Genomic DNA, 20,142 nt, shown 5'->3' on the forward strand with positions numbered 1-20,142 from the left:
TATATATATATATATATATATATAATTCGAGATATATGTATGTGTTTTATTATATTATATATTAATCGTGATGTATTTTCTGTTTCAGATTACTTGCAAGATGGCAGGCCAACTTCCGTTCAAGGTCCCGATCTGGAGAATCAGAACAGCCTCGACAGCGGTGAGTCATGCTTATTCGAATCGAGTTCGTTCGTGTCAAGTGCCAGATAGATGCAGTACATAATATTAATTTTATTGCGTTGCAAGCGCAGCGCAAAATAATTTTTGCGCTATTGACACTTGCCGCGTTTGTAACTCCCAAATTCATTCTTATCTTTATCTTTTCGCTTTACAATAATTGACCGCGTTTAGGGTCGCCTAAATTATATAAGGGCAAACCTTAGTCATCCGTAAATCCTAATAGACGCCCTATCATACGATAAAAAGGGGTTGCTACCCTTGCCATTTAAGATTGCTCGTTTTGACTGGCAGAAAATTCGAGGATAAACTTTTCGAATGGCGGTAGATTCGAGATCAAAGGATTTAAGGAGACTTTATACAAGAAACTTTGAATTACGACATTCGAACGAGCGTCTTGTACAGCGTAACGGAGATTTCCGCTACAACGTCGAAGGGATAAATACAAAGTAGAATAGACCTGAGAGAAAAGGGAACCATTGCTTTTATGCTCAAGAATTCTCCCGAAATAGCATTTCGTTGATAAATTTAGATTGAAACGTTTTTAATTAATATACGCAATTTTAAATTCGCGAATATTTTCAGATCAAATTAGTGGGATTGGTGGCTTTGATGCGATAATAATGTTCAACATTTTTTAAATTGGGAAAATAAATTTAATTTTCTCTCAAATTGCTGGGAATATTGATCTTCGAATCTACATTAAATATTTTAATTTGTTATTTTTATTATTTTATATCATATATATATATATATATATATATATATATATATATGTATATATACATATTACTAGTACGAAACATAGATAATAAGATCGAGTTTCCTCGTAGCTTAATAGATAGTACGCAGCGAATAGATAGTGCTCTCAGCGCACGAGTCACGAATACAATGCATCTCATGCATTCGACATATGCTTCCTGTAACTCGATTACCTTGTAACAGCCAAAGCTTTGGTAAGGGACGGACGGATTGGGCCGACTTAAGTTGACTAATCTCTACTTGGCTCTATAGAGCATGGCAGACTGGTTCTCGGTAGAGATGAATCTGTGTCGGACAAGCACGCCTTGCGAGATGAGATTTTTTGTTGAATTTATCGATCGAAAAATACCAGCTTAGAACAATAAATAATACGCTTTATTATTAAAAAAAAGGCTAAATTTGTCTCTTTTATATAAAATAAGTACAAAGGTAAATTAACATTTTTGCAGGCAGATAAAATAATTGGCAAAATAATTTTTTATTCTCCCTTAAAATGTTTGATTATAGCCATAAAATCAGGTAATTTATTCGTATTGCAATTTGCATATTTCATTAAGAAATACACGCTTACATTGTAAGGGTTTATCGTGCGTTTTATATTTTGTTTTATATTTTGCGCTTATCGAACGGAAATAGGAAAGGTATATCTCTTTCTTCAAGTATCACCAAAAACGTGCGATTTGTCAGAAGACGTCGCGGAAAGGACGACCGTTGCTTCGCCGGAAATTCACGAGACTCCTCGATGTCCGGCCCACCCAACCGCCGAGCTCCCCGATGACTGTGCAATAATTGGAGGATTACCGCTTTCATAATGGTTAACGGAGTTTCCGTGAATTCGACATACGCTTATATACGCGGTGATTCGATTAGCGCAGACTAACAGAGGGATCGGGCTCGAGTTTGAGACGAACTGGTAAAGTTGACCAGCCCTGGTCGACGTCGGGGTTGACGAAAACGGGTGGGGAAGAAGGAGGTTGGGTGGGTCAGTCGACAAGCTTGGCCGACGGCTAGCCAGCTAGCTAACGCACTCCTGGGAAGACGTAAATGTGTCCCTTTAGTGCCAGCTTCCGTCCTGCGATACGGTCACCAAAGGGCTTGGTCATTTCACCCTCCCCCCCCCTCTCTCTCTCTCTATATATATATATATATATATATATATATATATATGTATGTATGTATATGTATATGTATATATTGACATCTAGCATGTTTCAGGATATCGGCCTTCATTTTGCTATAGGACTCGAGTGATCGCTTACTTGGCCTAATAAAATTCCTCGGCTGTAAATGCGCTCGTAAAGGATTCGTGTAATCTCGAAATTTTTAAGTAATAAAGCGCTATTTTGTGAATTTGGGAAATGTAAAAAAAATTAAATCAATTAATTATAGCTTTCAAATTCAATTCATATGATGATTAAGTTTGTTCGGTTTTCAAAGAAATGAGTTGAAATCATAAATCTTTTCTACGAAACGCTTCACGTTTCTTCGAGCTTTTGCCGCGCGCGATAAGTAATACATTAATTTTCGCGAATCAACCAAGATTAATAGCAAATTAGAGCGTAAGCGCTGTCTACTAGAGTAATTTTCGCAAATTGCCGCGACCGCGCGTTACTTTTTTCCCTTTCACGGTGCTTTATTCTGCATGGGGGAGAGGGGGGTTTAAATCGGGATAAGTTCGCGCGACATACAAAGGGAATCTATAGTATGCGCGCTATTGTATGCAATATGAAAGGACCAGATTTAATGGCGGTTACCAGACGCTGCCGTTCGTATATTTGCGACAGTGGTAGTTTGGACTTAGAGATGTGCAAGCCAAGCTTGTCGGACGAGCAAACACTTAATTAACCCTTCGAGCTAGCTTACCAGTCTCGCGCTTTCTCTCTTTCTCTCTTTCCTCTTGTCTTTTACTGCATCTCAAATGAAAACAGCACTTTGCTAGGAGTCTGTTAAGATTCATTGAATATTGCTGCTTCCGCTTATCGTTAACTGAACATTTCAGAAAATAGCGTAAAAAAGTATTTCATTTTTTTACTTCAATGTCACAATTTATATAGAATATATTTAATTTCAATTTAATTCTTGTAAATAATTTCAAAAAGATCTTCTTTTTACGCAATTTAAATATATTTATTGATATTCAAGCGTAAGCATACAAAATTATCTTATCATAAATGCTTTGGTCTCGCAAGGGGTTGAATGCGGCAAGGGGTTGAAAACCCGATGGAAAGAGCAATAAAGTCGCTTCTCAAAGAGGATAATCTTCCAAAGTCAAAACTCACGCGGGATCGTCTTGAATTAAAACGAAGTCGTTTCAACCCTTCGCGGCCGTTCTTCTCGGGGGCTGCTTATCACGATATAGAAGATCAAGGGAAAGACAGAGAGCGAGAGAGAAGGAGAGGAAGCGCAGTCACCCAACATCGGTAAAAGGCCGTCGTGGACAAGTTCGGATACTCCGTCCCGGCGGGCATTCTCGGATTCGCAGAGATCCCAATCTCTTAGGCAGGTCGCATCTCTTTTCGGTTCCAGTCAGTCAGTCACTCGATCCTGCCGCCGCTCATCCCGCTCTCCTCCTACACCACCTCCCCCTCTCCCCCTCGTAAACCCCTCCACTCCACCCCCTATACCCTGGAGACCCATTGCAACTTTAAGCGCCTCGCATTACGGGCGTTCGAATCGTTTCTCTCCGTTCGGGCTTCGCTGCCGAGACTGCCTCCCTTCTTTTCCGTGTGCTCTTAATTTAGCCATCTACTACCCTCTTGGTCGCCGGAGGACCACTCCGCCTCTCCGGGAGGAGCTCCCGAATTCATTTCAGATGTTTATCTCCAGCGGGAATCGGCTCGAAAACGGATTAAGCTCGGACGATCGCGCAAGTTTTGTTAGGAGATCAAGTATCTCGAATCATCTTAATCCGTTGCGTTTTATTTACGCTGTCAGATTATTTTTACGTACAATTTTTTCAGAAATTTTGCGAAGTACGAGTGCGATGAATAATTGATACGATGAATAATCATGAGTGGGATTTGGATGGCGAGCTTTCATAGAAAGCATTCGGTAGAAATAAATGAGAAAGTAAATATTAAGTAACGATATTACGTAAAAGAGAGAAAAAATTATTGGCAATTTTTATTAATAAAGAATAGTATATGTCCAGTATATGCGTTTGTGCGTGTGTTACAAATGGAAATTCTATGATGTCTTTATAATGTATAATCAACGTTACTCAAATTAAGCTCGGTATTATTTTAATAACGGTAGCCGGACAAATAATTGCGATTTTATTGCGTTTCGTTAGCCGATCAATTATTGAAAGTTCGAAATGAGATAAATAATTAATAATTCACGAGTAAATGAATTACACAACGAATCGATTAATGGGGCTGCTTTAAATTGCAATTAGTCAATGGTAATTAATTTTTGATCAATCAATCGAGAATTTTCTTTTCAGTCATACGAAATTTCGGAGAGATAAACTCGCGGCGTAGATGAATATTATAATATCTGCCGCGTTTCAAGAGATTGATCGAATTTGCGTCGAACGTCTCGGTTGAATCACCAAACCTTGGGGTCGTAACAACCTCAGTTGACACGTTGAAAATTTAACCCGCATCCGTCTTTAGAGTCCGAGAAAGCTCCGGAGTCCGCCATCTATTATTCAGGTAGGTGCGCAGCCTATCTTCGGTCCGGCATCCTTAAGAAGTCGGAATAAGCGATGAGAACTTTGCAAGAAGTTTCGTTTCGCGATTATATAATTAACGCAACTATAATTACAAGATTCTAATAAAGTTTCAGCCGCGTCTTTAGTTGCAGACAGATTTAATGAACAAGACAATTTTCCCCCGAAAAATAAAAAAACCGAAATGACTTTTCCAAAGCTTAATTAGAGACTGCACTTTGTACACAACACGCAGCTTTTCAAAGCTCTCTAAGCTTGAACACAAAATATCTTGCGATAATTACACTTCCCACCCCTTCGAACCGACTTTTCTTAAAATAGTGTTATCCAAAATTAGGCAAGGAATTAGATTTCAAAGAAATATCCTAAATACGACTATTAAGTTTTAAAAAAAATTGGATTCATTGCTTTCTAAAAATAATTTCTGACGAATGAAAATGCGTGATTATGAAGGGAAACTGATAAATCGCGATGCATCTTGCCGGGTCCGCGGCAAGGTATATAAGTGTCGGCTAATTGACAGCGTCGCCGGATGGAAATTGTGTCAGTCGCGCGGGCACGAACGAATATATATCGATCGCGGCGATGATCACGGGCGGTTAATTTTATCCGTTCATCCGCAGACGAGATTCGCCGCTGTCCAACCGGCATGATGCTCGGTGGTCGGCGATGGTAATTAGCGCGGACGGACGTGGACACGGACAGGCACTTTAAATGTCCGCCTCTACGGGCGACGCGCCGCGTCGGCTTAACTCGCTTATTATTTAATAAACTTCGGAAGTTTCACACACACACAAGCACACGCACACACACACAAACATACGCTTGGCCGCGTCGGCGATCGGCCGAATCTGAAATGCGACCCGGGTCGTCGCCCTCGACGATATTATATCCTATTGTTTAACCTTTCGTTCAAACGTTCGCAATTATATTTTTACCGAATCGCTCTTGTAATCCTTCTAATTTTGGATTTTCATTGACGGATTTTTTATGAGTCGGTTCTGTCTCTAATTATAAACGTTTCGGGTATCTGTGCTGCCAGAAATCAATTTCAGAAGTTTTAAAATATGTAGTTGAGAAATCTGCATATGTTTTTGAAGAAAATAATTTTTAAAAATTTCAAGTCAAGGATACGTATTCTCAGAAATATAATTAAAAATAAGAATAAATAGTAGTTTTATCCTTAATTCAAGAATTGATCATCAATTTTTTTAGTGCAGTTTCTATGTTAGATTTCTTATGAATTTTGCACGACGTGTTTTAAATATCTTTTTTTTCTATATATTTTGTTATATTAATATCATGATTTATAAACAAATTAAAGCTTATCCTCAGATTTGTAAGCTTCACGATTTTCGAGTTTATCGACTGGCGGTAGAATCGATTTCTCTTAGCAGTGTAGAACATCACCGTTGCAGCGTTACCTGTCTGACAAACTACACGTGCTCAAGAACTGTCAAATGTTGCATATACACATACATAACACATTTGCTATTATATAAAAAATAAAATTAATAATAAATCTTTTCTGTATTATTAAAATAATATTGAACTATTTTTTTACAACACAAACAGGCTTAGAATTCACACATATATTTCCACTATGTATGTGTATACTACTTCATAAAACTTTAATATAAAATAAAACTTAATAATTTAATATAAAACTTTAGTATAAAAAGCGTATATCTCGATAGGAAAAATTATTTGAAACAATAGATTGATAATTTAATTTATAATTAACAATAGCCCTTATTTATAACAGCGCATATTTGCCATGGAATTCCCCATTCGTCTTTGTTGTTGAAAAAAGAAAGTATTAAATATATTTATAGCTCCTCTCGTTAGAAAATTAACGTTTATGCTTCACGCTTTTTTTCTTCCGTTCAAGTCTTCAGGATTTCATAGCTTCCGCGCATCCGGCGCTAATAAAATAATAAATACACGTCGTAGCAGGGGGTGGTGAGGAAAGGGCGGAACGAAGCGACGCGCATTTCGCACCTGCAAGACCGGCACTCTCCCTTCTATTTCTTCTCCTTCTTCTTCTTCTTCTCCTTCTTTGGCGTCTCACTTTCCTTCTTTTCCCCACCAGGATCGTAGCGGGGGCCGCCTTTACACCCCCTTACAACGCCTCGACGTGCATTACATACAACTCGGTTATTTCTCCAGGGAGTTTTCTCACGTGAATGCCGCGAGAGCACGCACATTTGCGCACACATCGACTAAGTTCGCTGTACATGTGGCTCTGCTCACGCATACCGATTCGCGCGATCTTGAAAGGTGGGAATGAGGCGGGAAACGAGTCTGCAGGAATCTCGCTCGGAAATTTCGTTCGCCACCGCGAGATTAGCTTTTGGGAATTATTAATTTTCGGAAGGTGCCACGACACCCTCCTTGGAAACGCGCAATAAAAAATGATTAGTAGAATAATGCGAACGGGCAGATGCAAATTGTCTTGAAATCATCGTTTATGCTCGAAATGTCAAATTATTAGAGGCACGGTTCACGTTAATGTGAAGTAATTCAAACGCATTAAAAAAAAACTAATTGCGAAATCACTGTAAATTTACATTAAGTTACATTTGTGTATTTGTTATTTATTCGTTTGCTCGCTTTTAATTTAGTTCTTTTAATAGAAACTCGTTTTTTAGAAAACACTTGAAGATATTAGAGCGAAAATACATATTTTCATGTATAATTTTAATTAACTGCAATTATGGACTACAATACTGTTAAAAATATATTGTTTTTCTTCACAATCAGATATATAAACGAGAAATATATGAAGAATTAATCTTGATTCTCGATGAAAGCAAAATTTAAGATTATATCTGAATTTGTTATTAGTTATTTACAATGGATAGTTTATTTTAATTTTAATTTTCTAATTTTAGAAAGTTTTTTCATTTTCTATCAAGAAAGATAAAGAAGCTTGAAAAAGAAGGAGAGATAGAGAGAGAACTTTTTCTAGTTTCAAAATATTCAATTATGAAGACTTAATCTTGATTCTCGATGAAAGCAAAATTTAAGATTATATCGGAATTTGCCGCTATTAGTTATTTACAATAAATAATTGATTTTTATTTTAATTTTCTAATTTTAAAATTATCTTTTTCATTTTCTATTAAAAGATAAAGAAGCTTGAAAGAGAAAGAGAGGATTTTTTTTTCAGTTTCAAAGTATTCAATTATACCACCGTATGTTCCCCTTTCAACTCATACATATTTTCTAGCATTCTGTTTAATCTAAATCCCATTATTCTTCGATTCTCATATCGCTATTCCTTATTCGAATCCCACAGTGGGGGCATTCCCCGTGTGCCATGACGTCCATGTTATCGGGAATGTGTTAGTAGTGACGGTTCCTTACAGAGGAAAACGGGGATGACAGGGTGGCAAGACGGTGGTTGCAAAACGTAGTGGCGGCTCCCCTCTCTCCTCCTCCCGCTCCCAGCTCTTCCGTCTCTCTCGCACACACGGCACCCGCGGGAATTTAGGCGAAAACTTTCGCCGGGCCACCCGACGAAGGCGGCGGAATTCTTACGACGGTGGAAAAGTTTGAGCCAGGCAGCTCAACGCGCAACGTACTTTACCGCCTGGCGATTCCGCGTTATCGCCTGGCTTCGACGACGCTTATCGTTCCGTTTGCTTCGCCGAGAGAATGCTAGAAACTCGGGGAGAGGGAGGAGAGAGGATATGCATATGTCCGTGCCGATGCAGTTTTCGCCTTTTCGAATTAATAACTCGATGCAATAAAGTGCGATAGAGTGCGATTCGTCTTTGGATTTTTTTTTTATGACATTGATATTGCATCTAAAATCGAAATCGACCATCATCTTCAATTAATTTCCAAATTCTAATAATATATATATAATAGTATTTTTTTATTATAATAAAATCTTTATTGATTATAGTGAAAATAATTTCGAGCCTTAAATTCAAAAACAAATTGAAGCAGATGATTTATCAAATAATGGGAATATGTTGAAGGAAAATATATATGTATTTTTTTTTTAAATTAACATATATTTCTGAAAGAACAAAAGCAAACCTATTGCATTATTGCATGTAAAATAGACAAAATTTATACCTTATATTCGCGCTATTATCTATGTCTCCGTAATAATAGAGATATCGCATGTTATACGCTTCGCTCATCGTTCGCTCATCGGTATCGGGGCCCAAATCGGGAAGCGGCCCAGAAGCTTAATGAACGGTGGCGCTTCAGACTTGCATGCCAGGCTATCTACCATGTGTGGCAGGACGACCTGGCGCACAGCGTTGAATTAATCCGGGCGAAGCTGAGTGCTCGGTAATCATCATTACCCCAACCCGGGCGCCGGATTATTATGTTTTCCGCTCACACTCCGACCTCCGTTTCGACAACGTCCGTCCACCGATGTTACATTTCCGACATGTCCGTAAACGCGTGAAACATATACGACTTATAGTTGCGTATAGTACAAATTAGTCCAGAAGACGGAACGTTAACAATTTTTTTATTTTGATAGTGATATTATTCAGATAGTTTTTGGAATCTTCCTTCTGTTGTATAAAAACTTTGATCATTTTTTTTTCATTTCATTTTAAATTAATACATTCTACAAAATACACGCAGATAATTACTTGCATCTAGAAACAGTCTTGATATGTGTTGAGTCAAGTTTTCATTTTATTATATAAAAAATAATCGTTCGACGCATAACAGTAATAAAATATATTTGAAGGAAAACCGATTCTATCATTCAACATGATAAATTTATATGAAAGTTTCTGCGTGGTAAGACTGGAAGACAACCGGTTCTGCGATAGAATATGTGGTATTTTTCAAATCTACCTACATGAAATTACATATTATTTTTTCTTAAATCTATCTAGCAAATTCTCTTATTTTACCTCCAATTTTAACATCTTTTCAATTAAGAGAACTCTAAATAATATTAACAAATAATTCCATAATTTAATAGTTATAATTTTAATATTATTTAATTAATTATATAATAATATCGGCGAATTATGAGAAATTTTTTAAAGCCTACAGAAATATATTTTGAGGGCATACATTATAATTATAAGAAACAATATAGTGTAGTTCGGATTCGCGTAATCATCAGCGATCTTACTCCGACAGCCGGCGCACGCACCGCGTACACATATATATTACGGAAAGCGAAATACAAAACGGAGTTAAGGATAGATGGACAGACAGACGGACGTACAGACGTACCGCGCACAGGAATGTCCTGTGCGATAAGATCTGCCGACCCGCACCTCCGGCTCCCGGACAGAAAAGGATGCCGACCACGCCTCGCTCCTCTCGCAAAAAGATGAGCGATCCTTCGAAACAAATAGATGCGCGAAAATGACTGCTCTCGATCGCGCGCCGATGGATCGCAGATTAATGCGGTCGATAAGGAGATAAATCGGGATATTTAATTCTGGCGCTATCGCGCGGCTATAATTAAACGGGCACGTCGTTCGATGTCCTCGCCACGTAGACGCGAGGTGATGTGGGATGCAACTGCTGGACAACATGCACAATTTGTGTTTCATAAGCTGAGACATTGTATCCCAATGAGTCTTAAATCCTCGTGTCATAAATTTGAATTGATGCATATTTTTTCATTATTTATTCATCTAATATTATTAAGGACGTATGCTTAAAATATGGCAAAATGTAACAGTTCGATAAAATAGATATGATTATAGATTTTCAATACAGATTGTGAAAATTAAATTTTATTATTTTTAAGATTAATATTAACAATATATTGATATAAATAAAATGTCTCTGTCATGATAAAGAGGGCAATTGAAATTTAAACGTCAGTATTAGAATTGATTTTCATCAGAAGAGTTATAAATATGTTATATATCGTACATTTTGAAGACAAAAATTATTCGATACTCTCAACACAAAATTGTTCATCTCAATGATTCCCTGCTGGTAGCAGACTACACAGTAGACGTAGACATGCGTCCACGTGCACTTTGCGCATCGTCTAACGAAGAGCGATTTATCACGCTCACGATCAATTCTTTTGTCGATCAATCGAAGCACAAGTTTGATATCAAAAGCCATTTCATCGTTTAAAATTAAGAGAACAGGAAATTAGTCGTATTATAAATTGTGCACGATTATTTCAAAGAATGAGACGTAGATTAAACTTTTTATAGAAATTACAGAACTTTTTCGTGATGTCCCAATGATATTTCGCGATCAATGAAATTAAACAATGAAGTATCTATCCAATTGAATTCGATTCGAGACGATGAAGCATACAAGCGGCCATTCTGAAAGCGTCTTCGCGATTAGAGTCGCGTCGCGAGTTTCTCTCGAGAGACGCGATTTAACGACGACAAGCACGGACGGTATGCACGTCGGTCAGTTTCGTGGCGAGGATTTCAAATGAAAATTCCACGCCGAGTTAATGCGCTCGGTGCATCCCGCGCGAACACGATGCGGCGGCTTTTAAGGGCTTAAACCGTATAGGTGCAATATAACTTTCAAGTACTCCGCATAGCGTTAGGTATATCCTTTTACTATTCTCGCGAAACCAACCGCAAATCTCGCCTCGACGGCGATCCTCCTCTTTCTCCTTCGCGAGAGGAGAATTGCAAAGTGTGGGACAACGTCCCCCTTTCTTATCTCGCTTCACCCCCCTCGCCGCCCCGTAGAACCTCCCGACACGTATTTCTATCATTACATCGTCGTATTATTTTTTTTTGCCAGCTGATTTTCCGCTTGTCCGCGTAATCCATTTTTTTCCTTTTTTTTCTAATTAATTCTAATAAGTGCACTTTGCTAGATATTTCAATAAAGTATCCGAATAAAGCATACGGGTAAGATCTAGAATTAATTTAGTTTTCCTTTTCGTGAGACGAGCGTCGTCCACATTGAAAGGCCGCGATTGCGTAAATAGTGGCAGTCTTCTTAAGCAAGTCCTCGAAGAAGTCGCATCCAACTCGTAATTGTACTTTGCGCCGAGTTTTTCTATCTCGAACGGCGATTTTCATCCGACAATAACGTGGAAATTTTCAAGGCACGCTCCGAGTGTTAATTGCAGCGGAGGTGCCTAAGACCTCGCGCATTCTTATCGAAGTATTCTTGTAGCATGAAAAACTTATACAAGATGACTCGCAGTTTACCGTTCCAATTTTCGAATAGATAAACATGTGCGGATTTTTCGAATATCAAACATGTTTTTAATACACTTGCAGCAAATATAATATTTAATATGTAATTAAATACATATATAATTGCATGTAATTGTATGTAATATATAATACATATAGTATATAATTTCTGATATAGAAATAAATATAGAAATATACGATATACTTTGAATAACTTTTAATATAAAAAAAATATAGAAATAAAATAAAAATATATATAAAATATAAAAATAGAAATATATGATATACTTTGAATAACTTTTACGTTATAGAAATTGACATTCTTTAAAAAACTACACAAAAATAACGTATCTTAATAGAACGTAATAAGTTTTTTAAAATATGTCTACGCTTATGAGCGCGCAAAAATGGCCGTGATTGGCTTGAGGAGGACCGAGATGGTTGGCGCCCATCGACGAAGATGCGGCAAAATGTCACGTGTAAGACGCCACTGTGGAAGCTACTGTGGGAGCTGTGGCCGCGGTATAAATAAAGCCGTGTGTGTCCAATTAGTATTTAGGCGACGGGTCGACCTAGATAGAATCTCGTTCCCACGTTCATCGCGTGTTCGATCCATCGATCGATCCCATCCTACTCTACACGTTCTCTTCATAGATCCGTTATCAACCTGTGACATTCCTCGCGTTCCCCGCATCCTTCGCATCCGGCGAATTCACTCCAAACACGAGGATAATAATTGCATCCGCGTTAGCGGTTCCCTTTTCCTTTCACTATTGAATCTCGCGTACATTTTTCACCTATTTATTTATCATTTTATTCGCGATATAAAAATTACAGTTGAATCTCGGAATTTCGGAAGGAGAATACAACAATCTTGTGTCACCGCAGAGATTCATGATATAAAATTTCCCTTCTAAACGTTACACGCGTATTCGGATGGAAAGTGTGTAATAAAAGTGTGTATCCTTACATACATTTGAACGCGAATGTGCGATGCGTCTCATCCCGCCGTGCCGTTTAATTGTCGGGTCTTGGGCAATTGCGGTTTCGGGGCAGTTGAGACAAGGATCGAAGCAATTTGCCCTTTCGGTCGGGAGGGGGGGAGGGGGGAGGGAGGACATGCAAAAAAGGAAGACGCGCCGGCCGCTCCTCGGGATATCGCGCGCGCGTTGCGCAGTAACTGGCGCACACGCATCACCCGAGAGAGGAGAGAGGGAGAGGGAGAGGAGATGCATCCTCTACGTATATATGTATGTATCCTCTCGCAATGCGCATGCCGCGGCGTTATGCGCGCTCGCCCACGTGTCGACCGCAGAGAAGCGCTTAGGGTTAATTGAATTCGCGTTACCCGACGAGAAAAACTTCGACGGAACGACGGCGACCGCCTCGAAACGGCAGTAAAGCAACGCGTCTCGAAACTCATGCAACCGGATATGCGCCGACATTGTTGCGGCGATTCTTATTCGCGTTAGCGCGCCGCTTATTCGCGAATTTCGTGACTCGCGATTTTCATTTCCCCTCGATGCTTTATAGGATGTAAAATCGAACGACACGATTTGACATCGTAGGACGAAAATGTGCGTAATAGAAGGAAAGTATAATATACAGGATAAAATATTTTAAGCGGATTTAATACGGCCGAAAATAAACCGAAACGGACTTAATAAACATGGGCAATTTTTATTTCTTTTTTTATTTTTATTATTTTTACGTTTCTGTTTAAAATTTTTATTTTCACCATAATTTATGTAAAAAAATAATAGCTGGTGTCTTATCTTATTTTATTAGAAAAGATGCTCAAAATGATCTCCTTTCTTGTAGATCTTGCGTTAAATTCACACTTCTGATTTGTTTCCTCAAAACCCATCTATAAAACTCTAGCTTGATGCGACAATTAAGATTTAATGTCCCTGACCTGGATTAATAAAATAGATTAATAAATAAAAATAAAAATATCTTAAAGACGGCTCATTTACGGATCCATGTTTATTATGATTTTTTAAATTATTTGGAAACATAATAAATCCCCTAAAAATATTTTATCTTGTATTCTTTAAAACACATATTAATATATATAAATTATTTTTAAAAATCAAACATTTATTATATTATATTGTAGCATTACAGATCTCGTGAACTTTTCGTCAATCATATGGAATGATAGGCGAATGATGACAAAAATGTATGCTATATATACGAGGATGGAACTTGGGTGATGCTGCACCCTTGGAACCGCATTTTAAGCGCGACATTATTAATATTTCTGATATAATCGTTTACTCTGTAATTTTGTCTGCTCCGGAGCATGTCTCGGATCTCTCGTATGTGTGTGACGTTCCATTCCTGTCAGCCGTCCGATCGTCCTTCCGCCCTCGTTGCGACGCGAAACGCGGAAAAGATGCGCCCACCGAGAAAGAAATTGTGCATGTGTATTAGCGCGCGTGGAACGTCCTATAATTATCCGCTCGTAAAGCAGTAACGGACAACTTGTAACGAAGAGAAGAGGAAGCGCGCGTTATTAAAACTTCGCCTCGCATACATATTTTGCGCCTTTCTTCCTCCGTCTCCTTTTTCTCCTCGTCTTACCTGATGCTTCCCGGGGGCGGCGACGAGTTCGATATAAGAGACTGCGACGACTTGCGAAACACGCGGGGATGGCTGAGCACGTGATAATCTTGGCATCGTTGAAAGTCGTGAGAAAACTGGGTGCAATGAAGTAGTTCGTGAAAGAAGAAGAGTATATCGTTAAAATATGATATTTATTTTTTATCAGCTGGAGATTAATTATACATGAAATTTAAATTTCTTCCTTGGCATATGTATAGTTTTACGATCCAAATTAATTAAATTATTAATTTTTAAATTGATAATATTATAATCGAAATTTTTTCTGCCATACTTTATTTAATATAAATGCATATCGACGACACATATTATTATTATGTCGCCAAAATATCTGCATCTATAAATTCTGCAAAAATGACTTTGATTTTAATTTAGGCTCGAAATTTTCTCAATACGTGACTTCTCCAATTTAAGAATAAAAGGCACACAAAGTATACGATCGCGATTAACGAGCGCTAAATATGGCATGGCGTCAGTGCCTTCGTTTAATCACGGTTGACGAAACTACCGTTTCATCTTCTCAATCATCTTCATCTTCGCGACTTTTCCTTTTTGCATTGCTTCACTTGCATCTCCGTCGCTTCGATGCATCGCTTTACTCCTCTCCTTTCTCCATCTTTCCAGTCCTCTCGCACTCGTTGCACCGCGACGTCCTTAATATTCGCTTCTCCCTTTCTGGCTCTCGTCTTTTTTTCAGGTCCCTCCTGATCTCGTTTCACTTCATTCTCCGCGCTCGGTGTCTTTCTTTTCTCTTCGACGCCGCCTCCTTGTTTCTTCTTCATTCTTCTGTATCCTCGTCATCTTCTTCACTCGGCTCTCGATCCTTCTTCCTTGGACTCCCTGCTTCAACGTGATTCTTTTTTCTTTGCTATCATACGCGGGTAAAACGCAAGTACGAAGACTGCCGCGCGCGGGTCTCGATTCAACGTTCCGCATCGTAATTGAAAGAGAACATGATAGATAAGGGCTCACTTCTCGAATGAGAAGACGAGAGAAAGGGGCTACAAAAAAGGCATCATTTAAGCTTCGTGCACATCGCGGATTTAACATTTTCAGATCCGCGATTAATTAATAAAACGATTAATAAAAGGAATCTTAACAACTTATTCATATAATGTCATATTTTTAATATAAAAATAAATAACATCCTTTTTCATCCACCTTACCAATACATTATTAGAAAATTTTTTTATAAATTACATATATATAATGTCAATATTATATATAATGATACATAAATTTTCTACAACGTTTCTTTTTCACGATATATAATAATTTAAGATAATTTAAATAATTTTTTAAGAATAATTTAAGATTAATTAAAAATTTATTTTTTTCATTTCACATAATAAATACATTTTTATAAATTGTCGCAAAATATCATTGTGTTTTACCTTTTAAAAAATTATTTAAAGACAGGTATAATTTTCTTTAATTTCAAAATGGTATATTTGATTTTGTTGCTGTATGAGCGTCGCTTAAAGTGAATTTAATCATGACGACAAGATACGGAGCAGAATGTTGCACAGTTGTCACTTGGTTGCTACGCTCGAGAACGCGAGCCTTTCTTTTTTCCGTTAACGCGGATTGATCGATCACCGACCGATTCTTTTGCTTGTTATATCGAAACATTTAATACTTGTAAAGCCGGCGCGTTACTTTGTAACAAAGTTCTTTGATGCTTAATGCGAGATAGGCTCTATAACAAGAAAGTACTCTATCTCTTGCGCCTTATTGCAATTTTTAATAATTATCAGAAATTATTTTTAGCGATCCTGAATTACATTATAACCTTCTCGTGAATCAATATAAAACTCTAATTATAAATAAAAATAATTAAAAGCAAAATAAGAGTTACACACAATGTATTGATGAGTTTTTTGATTAATATTTTTTTCATTGATATATTAAGAGTGCTATTTTAATTTGACTAAAAATTTTTAAATATGGCTAAAAATCGAAAATTATATTTTCTAAAAATACGGTGGAATTTTTAAAAACATTAAATTCTTTTAACACGATCTAATGTCGCGTGTCGCTTGTCATCCGAATTCATTTCGATTCATCTTCTAGAATACAAATATTTTTCCCAAGATTCCAACACATCATCCAACTATCCTTCAATTCGTAAGAATATCCACATAGGTGCGGGACATTATGGAACTCGCGTGTTCCACGGTGCGAGGACTATCGGCGTTAGGCGGTGGCAGGGCGGATTGAAGGGGTGGAAAGTAGATTGGGAGGGTTCGGAGGAACGGGAGGACTGTGGGGTGGTCGGTTACATATAAAGCATAGGTCTCGGAACGAGACCTCAGGGTGCCGTGCCGCGGACCCGAGGGATCCATGCTGGAAAAACTCAGCTGTTAACTGCTCCATCCGAGAGGCAGGTACCGGCCTCCTCCCTCACTTTGTCCTCCCGCCCTCCTTCTTCTCCTGCGTGTGTAGCCGCGTGTGTGCGCGCGCGTTTGCAAAATAATGGAAGCGAAAGATCTATGGGCGACAATTTAAATTAATGGCGCGAGGAACCCGGCGCTGCTTTTGCGTAAGAATAAAGTTTAAAAATTTAACCTGAACGCTATTTATCTTTTCGGTTACAATTCAACGTTGGGGAACAAGGAGAGTTATCGAGAGAAGTTGTTGATAAAATTTTATAATCTCCCATTCACATGAAGGAGGATTAAAAATGTACTCGTAGATCGGAATTGCTATTAGATGTTGGGCGAATTCGTAAGACGACAAAAATAAGTAACGCGAAGAGAGATCGAGCGAGGTGGAAAGAGAGATGAGAGGAGACGAGACGAAAGGCCAGGGGACCAACAATCGGAAAACAGCGTTGTTGGTGGTCGGCTGGCAACGGTAGCAACCGGCGACGCGAAAGTGCCGTTCGAGGATTCCTATTTCCCAGAATCCCACAGCTGCCATACGCGTCCGCCCGCAATACTCCGTCTTTCTCTGCACTGCGGTAATCATAATTACACCTGCGGGTGTCTTCTTATCGCCGCTCGCTCGTCCGATCCCTCTCCGGCCCACCGCCGTCATCCTTCGAGGATCCTCGTCCTCCTTTCGTCCAGTTGTCCATTGCTCCAACTTCTGACGCAAGAAAATCTCACTAGACGCGAACAACGCCGATTTTCAGATTCCGATTCAAGAGATTTCAATAACGATACATTGTTAAAATTCTCATCTCTCTCTCTCTCTCTCTCTCTCTCTCTTGTTCTCTTATTAGAAATATATCTTATGAGAGATATGTATATATTATATATTTTTCATATATACGGGAATTTTTTAGTGTGTGCATTATATGTTTGCTTCCTTTCTTCATATATTAGATATGATATTAATTATAAAATAAATTATATATAAATTGAATTGATTAATTTATTTAATAATTAACGTAATGTTAATTAAATAAATTAATTTCTCGATATATAATTTCCTTATAAATGAATTTTTTGTAGATTAATTTATCTTCTAGATAAGAGAATTACTTTCGAGAATAATATATTTTCGGAAGATTTTTTATTCTTAATTTACAATAATTGATTGAGAGTTTTATTCGTGTCAATTATCGAGATTTTCTAAAAAGGAAACAGAGCAAAAATGATACAGAAATAACATTTAAAGCCTGGATGTCAAGCCTGTATCTTATAGAATTTTCACAAGGCAACTGTACAGCTTCAATATGCTTCTTCAACCAACGTCGCAATTTCGATTAATCGCACCCTAGCTGAGAAGAGGTCACTTTTCCCGTCATCCCTAGTCAACCGTCGACAGATTTCGCGGGTCAGATTCCGAGGGTCGGAACGAAGCGCGATGGAAGAGAAATCGCCCGGCGTCGAAGGGAGCGGATCGATGCGCGTTACGAGGAAGAGCGTTTCTCGGTTAGCCAACGACGGGTTTATCCGGGGATCGAGAGGGCGGGGGTGTAGGTATAATGCATTGAATTAGACGCAAATGCACCCTGGGCGCCAATTGGCCGGGCTTCCCGCGCTTCGTGCTCCATCTCTCCCTCGAGAGGGCCCTCCTTGCCGGGGATGATGCCCGGGCGCGATACCATTGACACAAGAGAGAAGGACCTTTCTCCTCGTCGCAGCATCGAATAAACCCCGGGTATTACGTTAACGCGCTCGTCAACAAATGCCGGACAGAGCGTTGTCATCTCGACGCGTGCTCCGAGCTGTCATTTAGAAAAACATTTTTAACTTTATCACAAGTTTCGTGGGAAAAATATTGACGCATTTTCGTGCCTGTGTATATTTTAGCAAAATTATTAAAATGTATACTTATTTTATATTTCCAAGACTAATAAAGAGCGATTTTATCAAATAACCCATCTATATAAAAAAATATAAAAATTGTAAATTTCTTAATTAGATTTCTCATCTTATAAAAAAATTTATAATTTTTATATTTTTGATATAGATCGGTTATTTGATAAACTCGCTCTTTAGTCTTGAAAATATAAAGATCTTGTCCTCGTAAAATTTCCTCGTGATTTCGATGACTGCATTTGCAGACTCGCGGTGAAATATTATCGCTTTCTCGTCTAAAAACGACGAAAGGATCGTCACAATTCGCGATATTTTTTCGACGTTTCAATCCACGGCGCCTATTCACCTGTAGAAGCAGAAACCAGATACTCCAATCATCTTGTCACGGTTTATAGAATCGTATACAAAGGGCGTACCACAATAAACCGCCCTCGTAGGACACCCGAGGTCCACAATTCTAACATAAACTACGTTTGTGTAATGCACATGTATATCTATTCTCTCACGAATTTTACAGTACTTCATTGTCGTATTTCTAATACTTTAAAATTATTGGATAATATGTCAAAATAGAGATTCCTTTATTACAATACGTACGTGTGCTTTGAAAAAAATTTGAAACAATTATTATCTAATTAATTCTTCCCAAGTTTTATTTCTAAATAATTAAATAATATATTTTTTAAAGATTATTATATTATTGTTATAGTAAAGTCATTCTTTTAGACGCTCGCAAGCATTTCGTGGGAGGATATAGACTTCCTTAAGAATTTCACCATCATCGTAAAGGGTTTGCCCTTCACAGCGTTCATACCTTGTTTTAAACCCCCTCACTAGCGAACGTATCGCGTTACACGCGCCACCTAATACCGGGTGTATAAAGGGGACAACACGGGGCTCCGGTCCCTATCGGTTTGTCCGCGGACAGGATATCCATTCTATATTATACTAAATCCTGGTCTCGTCTCTCTTTCTATCTATCTCGCTCCCTCCACCCTCTTCCTGCTTCTTTCCTTCATCTTGCTCCTCTGTCAATCCGAGCGGTTTCCTCGCAGAGGGGAATCATGCGGCAAAAAGGGGTGGCGGGTCCTAAGAAAGGGCGGCGCTGATTTTCGTCCTCGTGCGTGCGTCCTTTGTGAGCGCCCGCTCGCGGGACATCCGATATCGTCCTTCCGAATGGCAGGCATTAACCGCCGCGAAATGGAGCGAAACGGCCCGATTCGAGGATCCACAGGCGTCCCCTGTCGCCCCTCATCCCTTCCCCTTCTCGGGAAACTTTAGAACATCCGCCGGAATCATCGATTCGCTCGCGTATCTTGGTCGCACTTAATTACCTTAATTGCGCAGGAACTTTCTTTCGTGATTCGATTTCGTGATCAATGTCTATCATATTCCGTTATTTATAGAAAAATCAATTCAGGAATAAAAATACATACCTCGACGTGGTGGAAATAAAAGTCCTGTATATTCTAAAGATATTTTAGATATTTCACATATT

General features: G+C 38.5%; 1 protein-coding gene across 2 annotated transcripts in view; it reads left to right on the forward strand.

Moving 5' to 3' along the window:
- Positions 1-20,142, forward strand: part of LOC105255972 (zinc finger protein 423) — a 78,132-nt gene that overhangs the window by 25,485 nt on the left and 32,505 nt on the right. For both annotated transcript variants that reach the window (XM_020029008.2, XM_025412912.1), the window contains one exon: positions 89-160. In XM_020029008.2, coding sequence (XP_019884567.1) covers positions 89-160 — 72 coding nt within the window. The remainder of the gene's footprint in view (positions 1-88; positions 161-20,142) is intronic.

Source organism: Camponotus floridanus, unplaced genomic scaffold (assembly GCF_003227725.1).
Source record: "Camponotus floridanus strain SB8 unplaced genomic scaffold, Cflo_v7.5 scaffold59, whole genome shotgun sequence".
In the NCBI taxonomy this organism is placed as follows: domain Eukaryota; kingdom Metazoa; phylum Arthropoda; class Insecta; order Hymenoptera; family Formicidae; genus Camponotus; species Camponotus floridanus.